Source organism: Petromyzon marinus, chromosome 10, assembly GCF_048934315.1.
Source record: "Petromyzon marinus isolate PM22_M1 ecotype Great Lakes invasive population chromosome 10, UKy_Petmar_22M1.pri1.0, whole genome shotgun sequence".
NCBI lineage: Eukaryota > Metazoa > Chordata > Hyperoartia > Petromyzontiformes > Petromyzontidae > Petromyzon > Petromyzon marinus.
The window spans coordinates 419,532-444,863 of NC_133676.1; the positions used below are offsets into that span (position 1 = coordinate 419,532).

At 54.8% G+C, this 25,332-nt stretch overlaps 1 protein-coding gene across 1 annotated transcript in view; it reads left to right on the plus strand.

Annotated features, from left to right (window-relative positions):
- Nucleotides 1-486: 486 nt before the first annotated feature.
- Nucleotides 487-25,332, plus strand: part of LOC142924184 (uncharacterized) — a 28,179-nt gene continuing 3,333 nt past the window's right edge. The window contains exons 1-11 of the mRNA XM_076065992.1: nt 487-894; nt 8,917-8,971; nt 10,074-10,173; nt 11,789-11,946; nt 13,477-13,613; nt 14,852-14,998; nt 16,022-16,160; nt 20,707-20,788; nt 22,472-22,644; nt 23,644-23,704; nt 24,842-24,959. Of these exons, the coding sequence (XP_075922107.1) occupies nt 8,969-8,971; nt 10,074-10,173; nt 11,789-11,946; nt 13,477-13,613; nt 14,852-14,998; nt 16,022-16,160; nt 20,707-20,788; nt 22,472-22,644; nt 23,644-23,704; nt 24,842-24,959 (1,118 nt within the window). The 5' untranslated portion in view covers nt 487-894; nt 8,917-8,968. The remainder of the gene's footprint in view (nt 895-8,916; nt 8,972-10,073; nt 10,174-11,788; nt 11,947-13,476; nt 13,614-14,851; nt 14,999-16,021; nt 16,161-20,706; nt 20,789-22,471; nt 22,645-23,643; nt 23,705-24,841; nt 24,960-25,332) is intronic.

The following is a 25,332-nucleotide window of genomic DNA, read 5'->3' on the forward strand; positions in this document are numbered from 1 at the left end:
CACACAGAGGCCCACAGAGACCCACAGACTCATCACACTGAGACCCTCACTCATCACACTGAGACCCACAGATTCACCACAGAGACCCACAGACTCACCAAACAGAGACTCACCACACAAAGTTCCACAGACTCGCAACACACAAAAACCTACTCTCACCACACAGAGATCCACAAACCACACAGAAACCCACAGACTCGCCACACAGAGACTCACCACACTGAGACCCACAAACTCATCACATAGACCCACAGACTCACAACACATAGACCCACAGACTCACCACAGAGATCCACAGACTCGCCACACAGACTCACCACACAGAGACCCACAAACTCACCACAGAGACCCATAAACTCACCACACTGAAACCCACAGCCTCACCACACAGAGACTCACCACACAAAGTTCCACAGACTCACCACACACAAAAACCTACACTCACCACGCAGAGATCCACAAACCACACAGAAACCCACAGACTCGCCACACAGAGACTCACCACACAGAGACCCACAAACTCACCACAGAGACCCATAAACTCACCACACAGAGACCCACAGACTCATCACACTGAGTCCCGTGTAGGCACCTTCAGGCTGCGTCGACCTAGAGGAGGCCCAGATAGGGTTCAGATTTTCCCGCCACCGCCTCCAATCTCCATAACCCGGAAGTAGACGCGGGGGTGGTGGGTGGTGCCCAGGGGAGGAGCTGTCGGTGGGCGTGGTCGCGTTGTAAGACGTCACTCGACGGGGCGTGGCTGCAATAACGTCTCTTCACAATTTTAGACGGATGTGAAGGAGGCGGCTGCTGCTGGATCTACGGCTGCTTCATTTTCATCATCGACTTTCGAGCAGGTTCTGTCGAAGCCATCCACTCGAAAATCTTTACGAGGTGAGCTGTGTGTGTCCGTGTTGTGGATTCGTGGTGAGTGTGTGGGTCCGTGTTGTGGGTTCGTGGTGAGTGTATGGGTCCGTGTTGTGGGTTCGTGGTGAGTGTGTGGGTCCGTGTTGTGGGTTCGTGGTGAGTATGTGGGTCCGTGTTGTGGGTTCGTGGTGAGTGTGTGGGTCCGTGTTGTGGTAAGAGTGTGTGGGTCCGTGTTGTGGGTTCGTGGTGAGTGTGTGGATCCATGTTGTGGGTTCGTGGTGAGTGTGTGGGTCCGTGGTGAGTGTGTGGGTCCGTGTTGTGGGTTCGTGGTGTGGGTTCGTGGTGAGTGTGTGGGTCCGTGTTGTGGGTTCGTGGTGAATGTATTGGTCTGTGTTGTGGGTTCTTGATGAGTGGGTGGATCCGTGTTGTGGATTCTGGTGAGTGTGGGTTTGTATTGTGGGTTCGTGGTGAGTGTGTGGGTCCAAGTTGTGGGTTCGTGGTGAGTGTATGAGTCCGTGTTGTGGGTTCGTGGTGAGTGTGTGGGCCCATGTTACAGGTTCGTGGTGAGTATGTTGGTCTGTGTTGTGGGTTCGTGGTGTGTGGGTCCGTGTTGTGGGTTCGTGGGAAGAGTGTGGGTCCGTGTTGTGGGTTCGTGTTGAGTGTGTTGGTCTGTGTTGTGGGTTCGTGGTGAGTGTGTTGGTCTGTGTTGTGGGTTCGTGGTGAGTGTGTGGGTCCGTGTTGTGGGTTCGTGTTGAGTGTGTGGGTCCGTGTTGTGGGTTCGTGGTGAGTGTGTGGGTCCGTGTTGTGGGTTCGTGGTGAGTGTGTTGGTCTGTGTTGTGGGTTCGTGGTGAGTGTGTGGGTCCGTGTTGTGGGTTCGTGGTGAGTGTGTTGGTGAGTGTGTGGGTCCGTGTTGTGGGTTCGTGTTGAGTGTGTGGGTCCGTGTTGTGGGTTCGTGGTGAGTGTGTGGGTCCGTGTTGTGGGTTCGTGGTAAGTGTGTGGGTCCGTGTTGTGGGTTCGTGGTGAGCGTGTGGGTCCGTGTTGTGGGTTCGTGGTGAGAGTGTGGGTCCGTGTTGTGGGTTCGTGGTGAGTGTGTGGGTCCGTGTTGTGGGTTCGTGGTGAGTGTGTGGGTCCGTGTTGTGTGTTCGTGGTGAGTGTGTGGGTCCGTGTTCTGGGTTCGTGGTGAGTGTGTGGGTCCATGTTGTGGGTTCGTGGTGAGTGTGTGGGTCCGTGTTGTGGGTTCGTGGTGAGTGTGTGGGTCCGTGTTGTGGGTTCGTGGTGAGTGTGTGGGTCCGTGTTGTGGGTTCGTGGTGAGTGTGTGGGTCCATGTTGTGGGTTCGTGGTGAGTGTGTGGGTCCGTGTTGTGGGTTCGTGGTGAGTGTGTGGGTCCGTGTTGTGGGTTCGTGGTGAGTGTGTGGGTCCATGTTGTGGGTTCGTGGTGAGTGTGTGGGTCCGTGTTGTGGGTTCGTGGTGAGTGTGTGGGTCCGTGTTGTGGGTTCGTGGTCTAGTGTGTTGGTCCGTGTTGTGGGTTCGTGGTGAGTGTGTGTGTCCGTGTTGTGGGTTCGTGGTGAATGTATTGGTCTGTGTTGTGGGTTCTTGGTGAGTGGGTGGATCCGTGTTGTGGGTTCTTGGTGAGTGTGGGTTTGTATTGTGGGTTCGTGGTGAGTGTGTGGGTCCGTGTTGTGGGTTCGTGGTGAGTGTATGAGTCCGTGTTGTGGGTTCGTGGTGAGTGCGTGGGTCCGTGTTGTGGGTTCGTGGTGAGTGTGTGGGTCCGTGTTGTGGGTTCGTGTTGAGTGTGTGGGTCCGTGTTGTGGGTTCGTGGGAAGTGTGTGGGTCCATGTTGTGGGTTCGTGGTGAGTGTGTGGGTCCGTGTTGTGGGTTCGTGGTGAGTGTGTGTGTCCGTGTTGCGGGTTCGTGGTGAATGTATTGGTCTGTGTTGTGGGTTTTTGGTGAGTGTGTGGGTCCGTGTTGTGGGTTCTTGGTGAGTGTGGGTTTGTATTGTGGGTTCGTGGTGAGAGTGTGGGTCCGTGTTGTGGGTTCGTGGTGAGTGTGTGGGTCCGTGTTGTGGGTTCGTGGTGAGTATGTGGGTCCGTGTTGTGGGTTCGTGGTGAGTGTGTGGGTCCGTGTTGTGGTAAGAGTGTGTGGGTCCGTGTTGTGGGTTCGTGGTGAGTGTGTGGGTCCGTGTTGTGGGTTCGTGGTGAGTGTGTGGGTCCGTGTTGTGGGTTCGTGGTGAGTGTGTGGGTCCATGTTGTGGGTTCGTGGTGAGTGTGTGGGTCCGTGTTGTGGGTTCGTGGTGAGTGTGTGGGTCCGTGTTGTGGGTTCGTGGTAAGTGTGTGGGTCCGTGTTGTGGGTTCATGGTGAGCGTGTGGGTCCGTGTTGTGGGTTCGTGGTGAGAGTGTGGGTCCGTGTTGTGGGTTCGTGGTGAGTGTGTGGGTCCGTGTTGTGGGTTCGTGGTGAGTGTGTGGGTCCGTGTTGTGGGTTCGTGGTGAGTGTGTGGGTCCGTGTTCTGGGTTCGTGGTGAGTGTGTGGGTCCATGTTGTGGGTTCGTGGTGAGTGTGTGGGTCCGTGTTGTGGGTTCGTGGTGAGTGTGTGGGTCCGTGTTGTGGGTTCGTGGTGAGTGTGTGGGTCCGTGTTGTGGGTTCGTGGTCAGTGTGTGGGTCCATGTTGTGGGTTCGTGGTGAGTGTGTGGGTCCGTGTTGTGGGTTCGTGGTGAGTGTGTGGGTCCGTGTTGTGGGTTCGTGGTGAGTGTGTGGGTCCGTGTTGTGGGTTCGTGGTAAGAGTCTGTGGGTCCGTGTTGTGGGTTCGTGGTCTAGTGTGTGGGTCCGTGTTGTGGGTTCGTGGTGAGTGTGTGGGTCCGTGTTGTGGGTTCGTGGTGAATGTATTGGTCTGTGTTGTGGGTTCTTGGTGAGTGGGTGGATCCGTGTTGTGCGTTCTTGGTGAGTGTGGGTTTGTATTGTGGGTTCGTGGTGAGTGTGTGGGTCCGTGTTGTGGGTTCGTGGTGAGTGTATGAGTCCGTGTTGTGGGTTCGTGGTGAGTGTGTGGGCCCATGTTGCAGGTTCGTGGTGAGTATGTTGGTCTGTGTTGTGGGTTCGTGGTGAGTGCGTGGGTCCGTGTTGTGGGTTCGTGGGAAGAGTGTGGGTCCGTATTGCGGGTTCCTGGTGAGTGTGTTGGTCTGTGTTGTGGGTTCGTGGTGAGTGTGTGGGTCCGTGTTGTGGGTTCGTGGTGAGTGCGTGGGTCCGTGTTGTGGGTTCGTGGTGAGTGTGTGGGTCCGTGTTGTGGGTTCGTGTTGAGTGTGTGGGTCCGTGTTGTGGGTTCGTGGGAAGTGTGTGCGTCCATGTTGTGGGTTTGTGGTGAGTGTGTGGGTCCGTGTTGTGGGTTCGTGGTGAGTGTGTGTGTCCGTGTTGCGGGTTCGTGGTGAATGTATTGGTCTGTGTTGTGGGTTTTTGGTGAGTGTGTGGGTCCGTGTTGTGGGTTCTTGGTGAGTGTGGGTTTGTATTGTGGGTTCGTGGTGAGAGTGTGGGTCCGTGTTGTGGGTTCGTGGTGAGTGTGTGGGTCCGTGTTGTGGGTTCGTGGTAAGAGTGTGGGTCCGTATTGCGGGTTCCTGGTGAGTGTGTTGGTCTGTGTTGTGGGTTCGTGGTGAGTGTGTGGGTCCATGTTGTGGGTTCGTGGTGAGTGTGTGGGTCCGTGTTGTGGGTTCGTGGTGAGTGTGTGGGTCCGTGTTGTGGGTTCGTGGTGAGTGTGTGGGTCCGTGTTGTGGGTTCATGGTGAGTGTGTGGGTCCGTGTTGTGGGTTCGTGGTGAGTGTGTGGGTCCGTGTTGCGGGTTCGTGGTGAATGTATTGGTCTGTGTTGTGGGTTCTTGGTGAGTGTGTGGATCCGTATTGTGGGTTCTTGGTGAGTGTGGGTTTGTATTGTGGGTTTGTATTGTGGGTTCGTGGTGAGAGTGTGGGTCCGTATTGCGGGTTCGTGGTGAGTGTGTGGGTCCGTGGTGAGTGTGTGGGTCCGTGTTGTGGGTTCGTGGTGAGTGTGTGGGTCCGTGTTGTGGGTTCGTGGTGAATGTATTGGTCTGTGTTGTGGGTTCTTGATGAGTGGGTGGATCCGTGTTGTGGATTCTGGTGAGTGTGGGTTTGTATTGTGGGTTCGTGGTGAGTGTGTGGGTCCATGTTGTGGGTTCGTGGTGAGTGTATGAGTCCGTGTTGTGGGTTCGTGGTGAGTGTGTGGGCCCATGTTACAGGTTCGTGGTGAGTATGTTGGTCTGTGTTGTGGGTTCGTGGTGTGTGGGTCCGTGTTGTGGGTTCGTGGGAAGAGTGTGGGTCCGTGTTGTGGGTTCGTGTTGAGTGTGTGGGTCCGTGTTGTGGGTTCGTGGTGAGTGTGTTGGTCTGTGTTGTGGGTTCGTGGTGAGTGTGTGGGTCCGTGTTGTGGGTTCGTGTTGAGTGTGTGGGTCCGTGTTGTGGGTTCGTGGTGAGTGTGTGGGTCCGTGTTGTGGGTTCGTGGTAAGTGTGTGGGTCCGTGTTGTGGGTTCGTGGTGAGCGTGTGGGTCCGTGTTGTGGGTTCGTGGTGAGAGTGTAGGTCCGTGTTGTGGGTTCGTGGTGAGTGTGTGGGTCCGTGTTGTGGGTTCGTGGAGAGTGTGTGGGTCCGTGTTGTGGGTTCGTGGTGAGTGTGTGGGTCCGTGTTCTGGGTTCGTGGTGAGTGTGTGGGTCCATGTTGTGGGTTCGTGGTGAGTGTGTGGGTCCGTGTTGTGGGTTCGTGGTGAGTGTGTGGGTCCGTGTTGTGGGTTCGTGGTGAGTGTGTGGGTCCGTGTTGTGGGTTCGTGGTGAGTGTGTGGGTCCATGTTGTGGGTTCGTGGTGAGTGTGTGGGTCCGTGTTGTGGGTTCGTGGTGAGTGTGTGGGTCCGTGTTGTGGGTTCGTGGTGAGTGTGTGGGTCCGTGTTGTGGGTTCGTGGTAAGAGTCTGTGGGTCCGTGTTGTGGGTTCGTGGTCTAGTGTGTGGGTCCGTGTTGTGGGTTCGTGGTGAGTGTGTGGGTCCGTGTTGTGGGTTCGTGGTGAATGTATTGGTCTGTGTTGTGGGTTCTTGGTGAGTGGGTGGATCCGTGTTGTGGGTTCTTGGTGAGTGTGGGTTTGTATTGTGGGTTCGTGGTGAGTGTGTGGGTCCGTGTTGTGGGTTCGTGGTGAGTGTATGAGTCTGTGTTGTGGGTTCGTGGTGAGTGTGTGGGCCCATGTTGCAGGTTCGTGGTGAGTATGTTGGTCTGTGTTGTGGGTTCGTGGTGAGTGCGTGGGTCCGTGTTGTGGGTTCGTGGGAAGAGTGTGGGTCCGTATTGCGGGTTCCTGGTGAGTGTGTTGGTCTGTGTTGTGGGTTCGTGGTGAGTGTGTGGGTCCGTGTTGTGGGTTCGTGGTGAGTGCGTGGGTCCGTGTTGTGGGTTCGTGGTGAGTGTGTGGGTCCGTGTTGTGGGTTCGTGTTGAGTGTGTGGGTCCGTGTTGTGGGTTCGTGGGAAGTGTGTGGGTCCATGTTGTGGGTTCGTGGTGAGTGTGTGGGTCCGTGTTGTGGGTTCGTGGTGAGTGTGTGTGTCCGTGTTGCGGGTTCGTGGTGAATGTATTGGTCTGTGTTGTGGGTTTTTGGTGAGTGTGTGGGTCCGTGTTGTCGGTTCTTGGTGAGTGTGGGTTTGTATTGTGGGTTCGTGGTGAGAGTGTGGGTCCGTGTTGTGGGTTCGTGGTGAGTGTGTGGGTCCGTGTTGTGGGTTCGTGGTAAGAGTGTGGGTCCGTATTGCGGGTTCCTGGTGAGTGTGTTGGTCTGTGTTGTGGGTTCGTGGTGAGTGTGTGGGTCCATGTTGTGGGTTCGTGGTGAGTGTGTGGGTCCCTGTTGTGGGTTCGTGGTGAGTGTGTGGGTCCATGTTGTGGGTTCGTGGTGAGTGTGTGGGTCCGTGTTGTGGGTTCATGGTGAGTGTGTGGGTCCGTGTTGTGGGTTCGTGGTGAGTGTGTGGGTCCGTGTTGCGGGTTCGTGGTGAATGTATTGGTCTGTGTTGTGGGTTCTTGGTGAGTGTGTGGATCTGTATTGTGGGTTCTTGGTGAGTGTGGGTTTGTATTGTGGGTTTGTATTGTGGGTTCGTGGTGAGAGTGTGGGTCCGTATTGCGGGTTCGTGGTAAGAGTGTGTTTGTCTGTGTTGTGGGTTCTTGGTGAGTGTAAGGGTCCGTGTTGTGGGTTCGTGGTAAGTGTGTGGGTTCGTGTTGTGGGTTCGTGGTGAGTGTGTGGGTCCGTGTTGTGGGTTCGTGGGAAGTGTGTGGGTCCGTGTTGCGGGTTCGTGGTGAGTGTGTGGGTCCGTGTTGTGGGTTCGTCGTGAGTGTGTGGGTCCGTGTTGTGGGCTCGTGGTGAGTGTGTGGGTCCGTGTTGTGGGTTCGTGGTGAGTGTATGAGTCCGTGTTGTGGGTTCGTGGTGAGTGTGTGGGCCCATGTTGCAGGTTCGTGGTGAGTATGTTGGTCTGTGTTGTGGGTTCGTGGTGAGTGCGTGGGTCCGTGTTGTGGGTTCGTGGGAAGAGTGTGGGTCCGTATTGCGGGTTCCTGGTGAGTGTGTTGGTCTGTGTTGTGGGTTCGTGGTGAGTGTGTGGGTCCGTGTTGTGGGTTCGTGGTGAGTGCGTGGGTCCGTGTTGTGGGTTCGTGGTGAGTGTGTGGGTCCGTGTTGTGGGTTTTTGGTGAGTGTGTGGGTCCGTGTTGTGGGTTCTTGGTGAGTGTGGGTTTGTATTGTGGGTTCGTGGTGAGTGCGTGGGTCCGTGTTGTTGGTTCGTGGTGAGTGTGTGAGTCCGTGTTGTGGGTTCGTGTTGAGTGTGTGGGTCCGTGTTGTGGGTTCGTGGGAAGTGTGTGGGTCCATGTTGTGGGTTCGTGGTGAGTGTGGGTCCGTGTTGTGGGTTCGTGGTGAGTGTGTGTGTCCGTGTTGCGGGTTCGTGGTGAATGTATTGGTCTGTGTTGTGGGTTTTTGGTGAGTGTGTGGGTCCGTGTTGTGGGTTCGTGGTAAGAGTGTGGGTCCGTATTGCGGGTTCCTGGTGAGTGTGTTGGTCTGTGTTGTGGGTTCGTGGTGAGTGTGTGGGTCCATGTTGTGGGTTCGTGGTGAGTGTGTGGGTCCGTGTTGTGGGTTCGTGGTGAGTGTGTGGGTCCGTGTTGTGGGTTCGTGGTGAGTGTGTGGGTCCGTGTTGTGGGTTCGTGGTGAGTGCGTGGGTCTGTGTTGTGGGTTCGTGGGAAGAGTGTGGGTCCGTATTGCGGGTTCCTGGTGAGTGTGTTGGTCTGTGTTGTGGGTTCGTGGTGAGTGTGTGGGTCCGTGTTGTGGGTTCGTGGTGAGTGCGTGGGTCCGTGTTGTGGGTTCGTGGTGAGTGTGTGGGTCCGTGTTGTGGGTTCGTGTTGAGTGTGTGGGTCCGTGTTGTGGGTTCGTGGTGAGTGTGTGTGTCCTTGTTGCGGGTTCGTGGTGAATGTATTGGTCTGTGTTGTGGGTTTTTGGTGAGTGTGTGGGTCCGTGTTGTGGGTTCTTGGTGAGTGTGGGTTTGTATTGTGGGTTCGTGGTGAGAGTGTGGGTCCGTATTGCGGGTTCGTGGTAAAAGTGTGTTTGTCTGTGTTGTGGGTTCTTGGTGAGTGTAAGGGTCCGTGTTGTGGGTTCGTGGTAAGTGTGTGGGTTCGTGTTGTGGGTTCGTGGTGAGTGTGTGGGTCCGTGTTGTGGGTTCGTGGGAAGTGTGTGGGTCCGTGTTGCGGGTTCGTGGTGAGTGTGTGGGTCCGTGTTGTGGGTTCGTCGTGAGTGTGTGGGTCCGTGTTGTGGGCTCGTGGTAAGAGTGTGTTTGTCTGTTTTGTGGGTTCTTGGTGAGTGTGTGGATCCGTGTTGTGGGTTCTTGGTGAATGGGGTTTGTATTGTGGGTTATTGGTGAGGGTGTGATTCCGTAGTGTGGATGCGGGTTCGTGGTGAGGATGTGAGTTTGTGATGAATGTGTGAGTCCGTGTTGACGATGTGAGTCCACTTGTGATCGCGGTGACCTCGCCCTCCACTGACTCTCTCCTCCGTCCCCCCCCTCCACTCTCCACGCAGAGACACCGAGATATTTACGGAGCACAACAACGCTACTCTCAGAATTAGCGCCATGGTATGCGTGACCCCTTTTGCTCGACATATGAACCACACCAGGACTTACAAAACACCACCCACACTGATGAACACCCTCACTTACAAACACCACACCAACACCCTCACTGACGAACACCCTCACTGACGAACATCCTCACTTACGAACACCACCCACACCTATGAACACCCACACTTACGAACACCACCCACACTTACAAAGATCCACACTTGCGAACACTACCCACCTACGAACACCCACACTTACAAACACCACCCACACTTACAAAGATCCACACTTACGAACACTACCCACCTACGAACACCCACAATTACGAACACCACCCACACTCATGAACACCCACACTTACAAACACCCACACCTTTGAACACAGTTTTGTTACAGCCTCAAGGGGACCGTTGTCTTTGTGTGTGTGTGTTGACGAGTCTACTGCACCTTTGTCTATGTGTGTGTGTATGTGTGTAGCGATAGTGTAGCGGTTAGCGCGCTGCGCTATGAACCTGGCGACCCGGGTTCGATTCCCGCTCACGGCCAACACCAGTGACGATTATCTGAACCGGTCCCGGGCCTCCCCTAGGTCGACTCAGCCTCAAATGAGTACCTGGTGCGGTGTGTAAACATCGCCACTAGGGAGAAAAAGGCGGTCGGGCGTGGTGCTGGCCACCCACCCCCTCGTGTACCGTTCCGGCCTTCATAGGTGCTCGCTAACAGCACTTGCCCCCTACAGTCTGTTAAGGCTATATGGGGGATCTTTATTTTTTATTTATGTGTATGTGGGGAGCGGTAGTGTAGCAGTTTGCGCACTGCCACGAACCTGGCAACCCGGGTTCGATTCCCGCTTATGGCCAACACCAGTGACGATTATTTGAACCGGTCCTGGGCCTCCCGTAGGTCGACTCAGCCTCAAATGAGTACCGTGTGTGGTGTGTAGACATCGCCACTGTGGAGACAAAGGTGGCCGGGCATGGTGCTGCCCACCTACCCCCTCGTGTGCCATGCTGGGCTTCATAGGGGCTCGCTATAAGCACTTTCCCCAACAGTCTGTTACAAGCTATACGGGGGATCTTTGTCTTTGTACGTGTGTGTGTTTGTGTGTGTGTAGACAAGTCGAGCTGGACCGAGTGGGAGGCAGCCTCCATCTATCACCACGTGGAGCGCGTTCACCTCTGGCACCGGATTAATCCGCAGCAAATCACCCAAAGGTTAGAGAGAGAGAGAGATGAGCAGGAAAATCATCAAAGTCTAAGAATGATAGCAGCTCAAATAGCAGCAGCTCAACCAAGTGGCCTGATATCATCAAATCATCATCATTGTCATCGCCTGGAAATGCACAGCAGCAGCGAAAAAACACTTTGATAAAAGCGTGACGATGGTGATTCCTCAAAATGTGAAGGGGAACAAATCCACGCAGTGACCACCACGGAGACCCACAGAGACACACATAGAGACCCACAGACACCCAGCCACCCACAGAGACACCCATAGAGACCCTTAGACCCACAGAGACACCTATAGACACATAGAGACTCACAGATATACCCATAGACACATAGAGACACCCATAGAGACCCATAGACACACAGAGATACCCAAAGAGACTCCAAAGACACATAGAGACACCCATAGAGACCCATAAACACACAGATACACCCCACAAAGAACCATAGATCCACAGAGACCACTACCTTAGCACGGTTAACTACGTGCAGTGCGAACGAAGTTCATCATCCGTACACGCACCCTGTACCGCTCCGTGGGTCTCTGAGTATCGGTCTCTGTGGGTCTATATGGTTCTATATGAGTATAGGTCTTTGTGGGTCTCTGGTTCTATATGAGTGGCAGTCTCTGTGGGTCTCTATGGTTCTATATGAGTATGGGTCTCTGTGGGTCTATGAGGGTCTCTGTGCGTCTCTGTGGGGCTCTATGGTTCTATATAAGTATGGGTCTCTGTGGGTCTCTGGTTCTATATGAATATGGGTCTCAGTGGGTCTCTGAGGGTCTCTGCGTCTCTGTGGAGCTCTATGGGTATCCTTGGGTCTCTATGGTTCTATATGAGTATGGTTCTGTGTGGGTCTCTGTGGGTCTCCATGGTTCTATATGAATATGGGTCTCTGTGGGTCTCTGGTTCTATATGAGTATGGGTCTATGAGGGTCTCTATGCATCTCTGTGGGGCTCTATGGTCTATATGAGTGGGTCTCTGTGGGTCTCTGGTTCTATATGAGTATGGGTCTCTGTGAGTCTATGAGGGTCTCTGTGCATCTCTGTGGGGCTCTATGGGTCTCCTTGGGTCTCTATGGTTCTATATGAGTATGGTTCTTTGTGGGTCTCTGAGGATCTCTGTGGTTCTCTATGAGTCTCTATAAGTCTGTATCAACGTGCACTTAGAGCAAATGGCTCCCACATGGTGATGACGACGATGGTGACGATGATGATGACGGTGATGATGACGACGACGATGACGTTGATGACGATGTTGACGATGATGATGATGATGACGACGATGACGACGATGATGATGATGACGACGATGATGATGACGATGATGACGATGACGACGATGACAACGATGATGATGACGATGATGATAATGAAGATGACGACGATGATGATGACGATGACTATGACGACGATGATGACGACGATGATGACAATGATAATGATGACGACGACGATGATGACAATGATGATAATGATGATGACGATGATGACGACGATTAGGATGATGATACCAGTCACTTCGGTGGGGGGCTTAACCCGGTGTGTGCGTAAATAAAATTAGTTTATAGTTTAAGTTGTTATTGTTGTCACGTGTGCAGCGATCCTGAGTCTCTTCAAGCCTCACTTGACTGAGCGCCAGAAGCTGGAGCTGGCCACCATGCAGGAAGTTTGGTTCTTCACTCTGGACGGGGAAGGAAGCTCACGAGGGGGAGTGAAGAACGGAGAATTTGACGACGACGACAACAACTACATCCTTGTGAGACTCACAGACACACACAAAGACACAGACACAACAACCGCCATTCGCCACTAAGTGGCGGTGACGTCACCACAACGCTTGTGCCAGGCCAGGTGCACCTTGAGGCCACGTGAAGTGTTGAACGCCCGCTGCCAGGAGGTCACGGGGTAGACCCAGGTGCCACGGGACGACTGTCTGAGATGACTGGCTGATGCACCACCTGTGCCCCCTACTGTGCCATCCTGCTGTGCTTTAGCCACCCGGCGCTCCGCTCATTGTTGTGACCGTCGCTCCTCCGCCCTCCGTTGTTGTTGGAGGGCGGCTGCCTCCAACTTCCCAGTAGCGTCCTTCACGAGCCTCCTCCACAGAGGCTGATCTTGACACCGCATCCTCCTGTACCACATCACTCCATCTCTTCTCTAGCCCGTGCTGCGCCCGTTTAGCCCCCTTGATCCGGCCGAATAAAATCTGTTTCGGCATGCGTTGGCTGGGCATGCGGGCTACATGACCCATCCAACGCAGCCTTGCCTGCCGGAGGAGCTCACCGATGGGACCTTGCCCAGATCTTTCAAAGATTTGTGAGCTCCTCACACAATCCAGCCTGGTTAAACCCATGATGGATCGTAGGCAGGCTAGCCTAAATGTTTCTAACCGGCGAAGATGTTCCATTTGGGGGGTCCACGTTTCGCATGTGTAGAGAAGGGAGGGAATGACCGTGGCCGAGAAGACCTGAAGCTTAGTGCGGAGCGACAGACCAGGTAGCTTCCACACAGCGTTACACAACCGATGAAAATATATTGCCGCCCGACTGATTCTGAGTGAGACCTCTGCTGTTAAACTGTAGCTGGTCATAAGCACACTGCCCAGGTATGGGAAACTCTCCACTCTCTCCACAATTGCCCCATCACCGATTGGGAGTTGTGGGGGTGGAGTATCCGATGGTACAAAATACCCAGGCAGGTGCTTAGTTTTGGTGGGGCTGATGGTAAGGCCCCATCTCTTAGTGGCACACTCCAGTCTCAGCAGCAGCGTCTCCAACTCCTCCTCTGAATGAGCAGCTATTACCAAATCATCGGCATACATAACGTGGTTGAGCAATAGGGAGCCATCCGTTGACCGCACCCGGGCATCGATCAGCCTCCCATTGTATCTGTACCAAATGGAGATTCCCCTGGTACAGCTATTGAAGGCTTCACGAACTACGTGGTCGAAATAGATGTTAAATAATATGGGAGCCAGAGGACATCCCTGTCACACCCCAAGGTGTACAGGGAATGGCTCTGACTCCCGGCCACGTAGTTTTACCCGGGCCTGTTCACTATCATGAAGGCCCACACAGAGACACTGATACCCATAAAGCACCACAGATTAGCACGGTTGGCTACGTACAGTGCGAAAGAAGTTCAACATACACACATACAGAGACACACAGACACATAGAGACGCACAGAGACACCCACAGACACCCACAGTGACCCACAGATTAGCACTGTTGGCTACATGTGACCTCCTCGTGACCCCCACCCTGACCTCCCGTGACCCCTGCAGGTCCAGAACGAGCACTTCTACTACCGCTTCCAGCTGGACAGGAAGATTGGGCAGGGTGGGCAGAGCGTGGTGGTGAGGTGTCTGGACCACAAGACTCGGACGATGGTGGCTCTCAAGATCCTCGCCTCGCCCTCCACGTGAGTGGGCCCTGGCGCAGCAGTGCAGTCAACAACAACAATAACACCACCAATAACAAGAACAATAAACAAACACACACTATGGGACTGCTGCTGGCTGTGAACCACAACAACAAACAATGACTGAACATCCTTTACTTGAATCTCCATCGCTCAACCACCACCTCCCCACCACCACCTCCACAGCGACACTCCCACCCCACCACCACCTCCCCACCACCCTCACCACCACCGCCACCACTGGTTGTGTGTTGGAGACGAACCCCACCACAACACTGACAATTGACTTTGACACTTTCCAACACAACAACCAGTTAAGTGCTGAGCAAGTAACGAGCTGGCCAAGCATTTTGTGTTTAGGTGACAAACCACCTCAACCAATTGGGCGTGTGTCAGTGTGGCGGGTTTAATGACACAACATTTATATTTACGTCATATAACCCAAACTCACCTCTATTGTGGATAATATTGATAGCGACAGACCAACTACGCATTACCCATTACTACTACTCAGTGTTACAGACACAGACCCACTACTACTAATCAGTGTTACACACATAGACCCACTACTACTACTCAGTGTTACACACACAGACACATTACTACTACTCACTGTTACACACACAGACCCACTACTACTACTCAGTGTTACACACACAGACCCACTACTACTACTCAGTGTTACACACACAGACCCATTACTACTACTCAGTGTTACACACACAGACCCACTACTACTCAGTGTTACACACACAGACCCACTACTACTACTCAGTGTTACACACATAGACCCACTACTACTACACAGTGTTACACACAGATCCAATACGACTTCTACTCAGTGTTACACACACAGACCCACTACTACTATTCAGTGTTACACACACAGACCCACTACTACTACACAGTGTTACACACACAGATCCAATACGACTTCTACGCAGTGTTACACACACAGACCCACTACTACTACTCTGTGTTACACACACAGACCCACTACTACTACTCAGTGTTCCACACACAGACCCACTATTACTACTCAGTGTTCCACACACAGACCCACTACTACTACTCAGTGTTCCACACACAGACCCACTGTATATTAAAGTCTAAACTCTCTGTCTCTGTCTCTCTCTGTCTGTCTCTGTCTTGATCTCTGTTTCTTTATGTCTCTTTCTCTCTATCTGTCTCTCTTTCTTTCTCTCTCTCGTTCTGTGAACTTGCTCACTCGCTCGCAGCTCCAGGGAAGAAAAGCACCAGAGAACAGAGCTGCTAATGTCCATGGAGCTCCAGAGCGACCGTAGCAACGTGGACTACAACGTAGTCAGGGTCCTGGAGACTTTCTACTTTCGAGGCCACAAATGCCTTGTCATGGAGCTGTTGAAGTACGCACACCACCAGCACCACTACCACCACTCACTCACTCATTAACTCACCACCAACATTCACTCACCCACTCACTCGTTCACTCACTCACCCACCACCCACTCACTCACCACCACCACCGACTAACTCACCATCACCACCACCACCACCACTCACCCACCACCACCACCACTCACCCACTCACTCACTCACCACCACCACTTACCCACTCACTCACTCACCACCACACCACTCACCCACTCACCCTCCACCACCCACCCACCATCACCACCACACCACCCACTCAACCACCCACCATCACCAGCACAACCCCTCACCCAACCACCCACCATAACCACCCACCCACCACCCATCCACCATCACCCACCAGCACCCACCACCACCAAACACCACCACCAAACACCACCACCACCAAACACCACCACCACAACACCACCACCACCCATACAGACCCATAGAGACACCCATACCCATACATTAGTACGGTTGGCTATGTATGGTGCAAAAGAAGTTCTGCATACATTCACACACAGAGACCCACAGACCCCCAGACCCACAGAGACCCATAGAGACCCACAGAGACACCCACACAGACACCCATAGAGACCCACACATTAGCATGCTTGGCTACGTACGGTGTGAATGAATTTCAACATACGCACACAAAGATCAAAGATCCCCCATATAGCCTTAACAGACTGTAGTGGCAAGTGCTGTTAGCGAGCACCTTTAAAGGCCGGCACGGCACACGAGGGGGTGGGTGGCCAACACCACGCGCGGCCGTCTTTGTCTCCCCAGTGGCGATGTTTACACATCGCACCAGGTACTCATTTGAGGCTGAGTCGACCTAGGGTAGACCCAGGACCGGTTCAGATAATCGTCACTGGGTGTTGGCCATGAGCGGGAACCGAGCCCAGTTCGCCAGGTTCGCAGCGCAGCACGCTAACCGCTGATGTCACTGACGTCGTCGCTGACGTCGTCGCTGATGTGACTGACATGGTCGCTGTCTCTCCGCGTGGCAGGGCGAAACTCCATTGCGTGCTCAGACAGATGACGCTGTGGCAAAGTCACGAGGATGCGGTGAGGTCGTACACTAGGGCCATCCTCCACTTCCTGGCCCACACCAAGTCCCGGGGCATCGTACACGGGGACATCAAGCCCGTGAGTGGAGTGCATGCTGTGTAATGGTGTCTGTGTGTGTGGGTGTATATGTGTGTGGGTGTCTGTGTGTGAGTGTGTGTGTGTGAGTGTCTGTGTGTGGGTGTGTCTGCGTGTGTGGGTGAGTACACGGTAAAACAACCCGCTAACTCCTCGCAGTGCCGGATGGGCAACTCTGTCGTGGACAGTGCTGTGGGGGGAGGGCCAATTCCGATTGGCTACTCCCCTCATGGCGTCTGTGACCACCACAGTGGCTAAACGGGGGGCTCTGGATGGGTGCGAGGGGCTGGTAACCCCTCCACCTTCAAAATTTTACCACTAAACCACGACTGAAATATGTAACTAATAAGCTTGTGCCGGAGGCCCCAGGGGGACAAGCATTTTTGACGTCTCCTGGCCAAACTCCAATTGGCGGAGCCAGGAGATTGAATCTCTACACTCGGGGCTCCTCCAGAAACAACGAAAAGCCACTTCGTGTGGCCACGTGGAATGTTCGAACGCTCACTGCGGAGGAGAGGCTGCCACTCCTCTGTCGGGAGCTGGACCGGTACCGCCTGGATCTCTGTGGCATTCAGGAGGTCCGGTGGACCGGTTCTGGCTCCTGCCACCATGAGGGGTGGACAGTCCTCTACTCGGGGCAACAGACTGCCAAACAACAGGATGTGGCTCTTCTTTTGAACAAAAGAATGAAGGGGGCGTGGGAGCGTGGCGGTGAGGTGTGGGAAGCTGTAAGCCCCAGGCTACTTTGGGCTCGCCTTCCCATCAACCGGAGGAGAGGAGTGGTGTTCGTGGTTATTTATGCCCCCTCCGAAGACGAACATCCGTGGAGGGATGCAGGCAAAGCCGATGAGTCAGATGCCTTCTATGACCTCGTGCCACAGGTGCTGGCTAAAGTGGCCCCTCAGGATAGAGTCATCTTGTTGGGTGACTTCAATACCCGAGTTGGTCATGATGCTGGCACCTGGTCTGGAGTGATTGGAGGGCATGGGCCAGATCAGCTCAATAACAACGGTAGGAGGCTGCTAGATTTTTGTGCAACCCATGGGCTTGTAATTACCAACACGCTGTTCCGGCATCGGCGCATCCACACAACATCATGGATGCATGCCGGGTCCAAGCAAGAACATCTGCTGGACTACATAGTGACGGACTAGAGGATGCGAGCCCATGTCCTTGACACCAGGACCTACCGTGGAGCTGATCTGCCCTCTGACCATCGACTAGTCATCTGTAAGATGCACCTGCCATTCTTCCACTCCGGTGTTGGGTGTACACCCAGGACCCCATTCCAACCTAAAGTGGCCTGGTCTCAGTTATCTGATGAAAGTTGCAAGTGAGAATTTCATCATCGCTTGCGGCTGGGGTTGGCATTGTCCCCCACTCCTCCTGATGTCGAGGGTAAATGGGCGAGGTTTAGGACTGTGACTCATGCAGCTGCAATGGCTGCTTTGGGTACGTGGTCCAGACCTCCCCAGAGACCCTGACTGACAGAGGAGGTGTTGAGGTTGGTTGAGAAAAAGCGACAGGCCCACTGTCATTGGCTACAGAATCCCACGTCAGAGAATGAGGAGGCTTACCACAGCCTTCGCTCGGAGGTTTGGAGAGCCGTGAGGCGCTGCAATGATGGGTGGTGGTCGCAGGTTGCTGAGGAGATGGAGTCTGCCTCAGTGGCCCGCGATCACAAATCTCTATTTAACTCCATCAAAAAAGTAACCTGCAGCACCACACCTATTACCATCATTAGGGGAAAAAACGGTGATCCAATCTCTGACCCCCAGGAACAGGTTTGCAGATTTGCTGAGCATTTCTGTGAGGTCCTGGGGGAGGGGAAATCCATCAGCCAGGAAAACATCGTGGCACAAAGTGGGGATGATCCTGCTGAGGCTGCAGTGCCTCAAATATTGGAAGAAGTCACCCCCTGTGAGTGGCTGGCTGAGGTGCCATCTGTTGAGGAAGTACTGAAGGTGATCCGGAGTCTGAGACCAGGAAAGGCACCGGATAGAGATGATCTCCCAAGCGAAATGCTGAGGGAGGGTGGCGTTTGTGCACAGACTGCCCTATATGACTTCATAACAACAGTCTGGACCACTGGATGGGTTCCGCAGGATTGGCAGAAGGGGGACCGCAAAAACTGTAACAACTACAGGGGCATCTCACTCCTCAGTGTGCCGGGAAAGGTCCTGGCAAGGATTATTCAACATCGCCTTGCCAGGCACGCTGAGGAGAGGCTTGCGGAGCCCCAATGTGGTTTCAGGAAAGGGCGGTCCTGCACAGATGCCATATTTTCTGTCCGTCTGCTACAGCAGAGGTGTAGGGAATTCCAACAAGACCTACATCTCTGCTTTATTGACCTTGATCTTCGTGCTTTTGGAGTCCCTGACCCTCTGCTCACGATCATTAAGGACCTTCATGATGGTGAGCCGGCCCGGGTAAAACTACGTGGCCGGGAGTCAGAGCCATTACCTGTACACCTTGGGGTGCGACAGGGATGTCCTCTGGCTCCCACATTATTTCACATCAATTTTGACTACGTAGTTCGTTAAGCCTTCAATAGCTGTACCGGGGGAATCTCCATTTGGTACAGATATAATGAGGGGCTGATCGATGCCCGGGTGCGGTCAAGGGATGGCTCCCTATTGCTCAACCACGTTATGTATGCCGATGATTTGGTAATAGCTGCTCATTCAGAGGAGGAGTTGGAGATGCTGCTGCTGAGACTGGAGCGTGCCACTAAGAGATGGGGCCTTACCATCAGCCCCACCAAAACTAAGCACCTGCCTGGGTATTTTGTACCATTGGACACTCCACCCCCACAACTCTCAATCGGTGATTGGGCAGTTGTGGAGAGAGTGGAGAGTTACCCATACCTGGGCAGTGTGCTTATGACCGGCTCCAGTTTAACAGCAGAGGTCTCACTCCGAATCAGTCGAGTGGCAATATCTTTTCATTGGTTGCGTAACGCTGTGTGGAAGCTACCTGGTCTGTCGCTCCGCACTAAGCTTCAGGTCTTCTCGGCCACGGTTATTCCCTCCCTTCTCTACGCTTGCGAAACGTGGACCCCCCTAATCTTTGCCGGTTAGAAACATATAGGCTAGCCTGCCTACGATCCATCCTGGGTTTAACCTGGCTGGATTGTGTGAGGAGCTCACAAATCTTTCAAAGATCTTGGCACGGTTCCATCGGTGAGCTCCTCCGGCAGGCAAGGCTGCGTTGGCTGGGTCATGTAGCCTGCATGCCCAGCCACCGCATGCCGAAACAGCTTTTGTTCGGCCGGATCTAGGGAGCTAAATGGGCGCGGCACGGGCTAGAGAAGAGATGGAGTGATGTGGCACAGAAGGACGTGGAGCTAAGTGGACTTGCCGATGACTGGTACCAGTGGTGTCAAGATCGGCCTCTGTGGAGCAGGCTCGTGAAGGACGCTGCTGGGCAGTTGGAGGCAGTTGCCCTCCAACAACAACGGAGGATGGAGGAGCGACGCTCACAATAACGAGCGGAGCACCGGGTGGCTAAAGCACAGAAGGTTGGCACAGTAGGGGGCACAGGTGGTGCATCAGCCAGTCATCTGAGTCAGTCGACCCGTGGCACTTGGGTCTGCCCCGTGACCTCCTGCCAGCGGGCGTTCGACACTTCACGTAGCCTCAAGGTGCACATGGCCTGGCACAAGCGTCGTGGTGACGTCACCGCCACTTAGTGGCGAATGGCGGTTGTTGTACACGCTGGGGTGCTGGTGCTCGCTCTGCAGATGTAAATGCCACTGATTATTCATGTTCTGCAGATGTAGATGTCACTGGTGTTCTTCATGTTCTGCAGATGTAGATACCACTGGTTCTTCACGTTCTGCAAATGTAGATGCCACTATGTCTTAACGTCCTGTAGATGTAGATGGCACTGGTTTTTCACGTCCTGTAGATGTAGATGCCACTGGTTTTTCACGTTCTGCAGATGCAGATGCCACTCGTTCTTCACGTTCTGCAGATGTAGATGTCACTCGTTCTTCATGTTCTGCAGATGTAGATGCAAATAGTTCCTCATGTTCTGCGGATGTAGATGCGACTGGTTCTTCACGTTCTGCAGATGTAGATGCCACTGGCTCTTCATGTTCTGCAGATGTAGATACCACTGGTTCTTCACGTTCTGTAGATGTAGATGCCACTGGTTCCTCACGTTCTGTAAATATAGATGCTACTGTTCCGTCACGTTATGTAGATGAAGATGTCACTGGTTCTTCATGCTCTGTAGATCCCACTGGTTCTTCACGTTCTGTAGATGCCACTGGTTTTCCATGTTCTGTTGATGTAGATACCACTGGTTCTTCCCGTTCTGTAGGTGCCACAGGTTGTTCATGTTCTGTTGATGTAGATGCCACAGGTTCTTCACGTTCTGCAGATGTAGATGTCACTGTTTTTTTGCGCATATCTCTGAAACTTCGTAAGTTGAACGTCTGTGAGCGGAGGCAGTCCCCCTGCACAGACGCTCGGTCGTAAACGACGCTCACCGCCTTTACCATGCTGGGTGTGAATTCCCTCCCTGCGGCTCACTCCCCATCCAGAGCAACGTTCTGTTGGCGAACATCGCGGATGGCATCGTCAGGGTCAGGAACTTCGCCTCAAGCTTCTTTGTGGATGGCAAAAGTGAGTGGAGACACCCACACACACCCACCCATCCACCCACTGACACCCCCACACACCCATCTACCCACCCATCCACCCACCTACACATCCATTCGCCATCAACCCATCCATTCCCCCACCCATCAAGCCACCCACCGACCCCCCCATCAATCCACCCACCTATCCACCCACCCACTGACCCATCCACCCACCCACCCATCCATCCACCCACCCATCCACCCACCCAGCCACCCACCTACCCATTCACCCACCCAGCCACTGACCCATCCACCAACCCACTCACCCACCCATCCATATATCCATCCATGCACCTACCCACCCACCCAGCCATCCACCCATCCATCTACCCACCCAGCCATCCAGCCACCCACTCACCCACCCACCCATCCACCCACCCACCCACCCATCCACCCACTAGCCCATCCACCCACCCGCTCACCCACCCATCCACACATCCATTCACCCATCCACCCATCAACCCATCAACCCATCAACCCACCGACCCATCCACCCACCCACCCACCCACTCTCCCATCCACCCACCCATCCATCTATCCATCCATCTATCCATCCATGCACCCACCCACACAGCCATTCACCCACCCATCCATCCACCCACCCAGTCATCCAGACACCCACCCACCCAGCCATCCAGCCACCAACTCACCCGCCCACTCACCGAGCGATCCACGCACCCACCCAGCGAGCCATCCACCCACTCACCCACCCACCCACTGATTCAGCTACCCAGCCACCCACTCACCCAGCCACCCACTCACCCAACCACCCACTCACCCACCCACCCATCCATCTATCCATACATCCACCTACCCAGCCATCCACCCACCCACCCACCCAGCCATCCATCTACCCACCCATCCACCCCTCCACCCAGCCATCCAGCCACCCACTCACCCAACCACCCACCCGGCCATCCACCCACCCACTCATCCATCCAGCGACCTACTCACCCATCCACCCAGCCAGCCATCCGCCCACTCACCCACCCACCCACTCACCCAGCCAGCCAGCCAGCCATCCACCCACTTACCCACCCACCCACTCATCCACCCAGCCAGGTAGCCATCCACCCACTCACCCACGAGCCCATCCACCCACCCATCCACCCACCCACCGACCCCCCCCATCCAGCGACCCACCCACACACCCATCCACCCATACACCCATCCACCCATACACCCACTCAACCACCCATCCATCTATCTACCCACCCACCCAGCCATCCACCCACCCAGCCATCAAGCCACCCACCCACCCACCCACCCAGCCGGATATCCACCCACTCACCCACCCACTCACCCACTCACCCACCCAGCCATCCACCCACCCGCCCAGCCACTGACCCACCCACCCATCCATCTATGCACCCACCCACCCACCGACCCATCCAGCCACCTACCCACTCACCCACTGACCTGCCCATCCAGTCACCCACCCATGAATCCACCCACCCACACACTCACCCACCCGCCCACCCACTCACCCATCCATGTATCCATCCACCCACCCACTCACCCGCCTAACCATCCACCCCCCACCCAGCCACTGCCCCAGCCACCCAACCCAGCCACCCAACCCAGCCACCCAACCCACCCACCCACCTACACACACGTACCTAGTCTACAATCTTCATCATCATCGCTGCTGTTGTCGTCTGCACAGCCTCGCACGTGGGAGGAACCCTCGCCTACGTGGCCCCCGAGGTGCTTCTCGGCTACCCGGCGACCTGCGCTGTGGACACATGGTCGCTGGGCTGCACCGTCGCCAAGCTGGCCACCGACAGGGAACTCTTCCTCTCGTTCAGCCGCGACGACCACCTGGCTTGCTGCATCGAGGTGACTGGGGAGCCTCCCTGGGGGGCCTCGAGCGACGACCTGGCCCACAGCCAGCCAGTCACCCAGCCAGTCACCCAGCCAGTCACTCAGTCACCCAACCCTGTCAGCCAGTCACCCAACCAGCCACCCAACCACCCACCCACTCACCTACCCACCCACCTACCTACGCATCCTCTCACTCACCTACACATTTACCCACCCACCCATCTACCTACTTACCCGCACACTCACCCACCTACTTACCCAGCCACCCACCTACCTACACACCCACGTAACCACCCACTCACCCACCTACCTACCTACCCACCCACTCACTCATCCACCTACCCACCCACTCGCCCACCCCCTCACCCACCCACCTACCCCCTCACCCACCCACCTACTCACTGACTCACCCACCTACCCACCCAGTAACCCTCCCACCTACACACCCACTGACCTATCCACCCATCCACTCACCCACTCACCCACTCACCCATCCACTCACCCACTCACCCACCCACTTACCCACCGACCTACCCACCCATTCACCCACTCACCTACCTACCCACTCACCCACCCACCTACCTATCCACTAACCCACCCACTCACCCTCCCCCCACCCACCTACTCACCCATGATGCTAGATGCGCTGAGCAACAACGATAATGTCACGTTCAGGTCTTTCGTCGTACAGCCAATGAAAAACAGCCACGTAGCTCAGTGGGGCCTTCCCTGGTGAAATCAAAATAGTTCAGTTTTAGTGTGGGCCTCTGAGTCTCAATGGTTTTATATGAGTCTCTGGACCTCTATGGGTCTATGTATGGGTCTCTGTCGGTCCGTATGGGTCTCTCTATGGGTCTCTGTGGATCCATATGGGTCTCTGTGAGTCCCTATGGTTTTATATAAGTCTCTGGATCTCTATGGGTCTCTGTATGGGTCCCCGTGTGTAACACGCGTGTAACATTCGTGTAACATGCGTGTGTCCCTCTGTGTGTCTGTCTTGAAATGGTTGCGCAGATCCTGGGCATGCCTCCAAAAGAAATGGTGGAGAAAGCTCGCAAAAGAGCGGCATACTTTGGTGAGTTGAAGGGTGGTGTGATGGTGGTGTGGTGGTGGTGAGGTGGTGGTGTGGTGGTGGTGAAGTGCTGGTGAGGTAGTGGTGAGGTGGTGGTGGTGGTGTAACGCTAGCGGTGTGGTGGTGAGGTGGTGATGGTGTGGTGGTGGTGGTGGTGAGGTGGTGGTGGTGAGGTGGTGGTGGTGTAGAGGTGGTAGTGGTGTAGAGGTGGTAGTGGAGGTGGTGAGGTGGTGGTGAGGTGGTGGTGTGGTGGTTGTGTGGCAGTGGATAGTGGTGAGGTGGTGGTGTGATGGTCGTGAGGTGTAGTGGTGGTGAGGTGTTAGTGGTGGCGATAGTGGTGGTGTGGTGGTGGCGGGGTGGTGGTGTGGTGGTGGTGTAGAGGTGGCAGTGTGGTGGTATGGTGGTAGTGGTGGTGTGGTGGTGTAGAGGTGGCAATAATGGTGGTGAAGTAGTGGTCATGTGGTGGTGGTGGTATAGGGCTAGCGGTGTGGTGTGAGGTGGTGATGGTGTGGTGGTGGTGGTGGTGAGGTGGTGGTGGAATGGTGGTGTAGATGGGGTAGTGGAGGTGGTGTGGTGGTGTTGGTGAGGTGGTGGTATGGCAATGGATAGTGGTGGTGTGGTGGTGGTGGTGAGGTGGTGTTGTAGGGGTAGCGGTGTGGTGGTGAGGTGGTGGTGGTGTGGTGGTGAGGTGGTGGTGTGGTTTTGGTGTGGTTGTGGTGAGGTAGTGGTGAGGTAGTGGTGGTGAGGTGTTGGTGGTGGCGATGGTGGTGGTGTGGTGGTGTTCTAGGGGTAGCGGTGTCGTGGTATGGTGGTAGTGGTGGTGTGGTCAGGTGGTGGTGGTGTGGTGGTGAGGTGGTGGTCGTGCTTTGGTGGTGGCGTAGAGGTGGTAGTGGAGGTGGTGTGGGGGTGAGGTGGTGGTGTTGTAGGGGTAGCGGTGTGGTGGTGAGTGGGTGGGTAGGTGGGTAGGTGGTTGGTGACACTGTGCGTGCCTCTCTCTGTGTGTCTCTCTTTCCATCTCTCTGTCTGTGTATGTGTCTCTCTCTCTGTCTCTCTTCCTCTTTGTTTGTCTCTCTGTGTATCTCTCTGTCTCTATCTCCCTCTCTGTGTGTATGTATATCTCTCTCTGTCTCTGTCCTACAGATGAGGCCGGCCAGCCTCACTGCCCGGCCAGGAAACGACTCCCGGCAAGTGTCCCCCTGCGTTTGGTGCTGCGGGGATGTGGAGCTCAGCTTGTGGCCTTCATTAGCAGCTGCTTGCAGTAAGAACACAGACACATACCGCTCGTGTAGCCTCAAGCCGACTGTAGGGGCAAGTGCTGTTAGTACTAGCGAGTAGCAGCGCCTATACACAGACAAAGATCCCCCGTGTAGACTCTAGCAGATTGTAGGGGCAAGTGCTGTTAGTAGTAGCGAGTAGCAGCACCGCCTATGAAGGCCTCCGGCACTGTGGCACACACAGAGGAGGTGGGTGGCTAGCACCACCACGTCCGGCCACCTTTGTCTCCCCAGTGGCGATGTTTACACTAGGTACTCATTTGAGGCTGAGTCGACCTAGGGGAGGCCTAGGACCAGTTCAGATAATATAATTGCTGTCACTGGTGTTGGCCGTGTGCAGGAATCTAACTCGGGTTT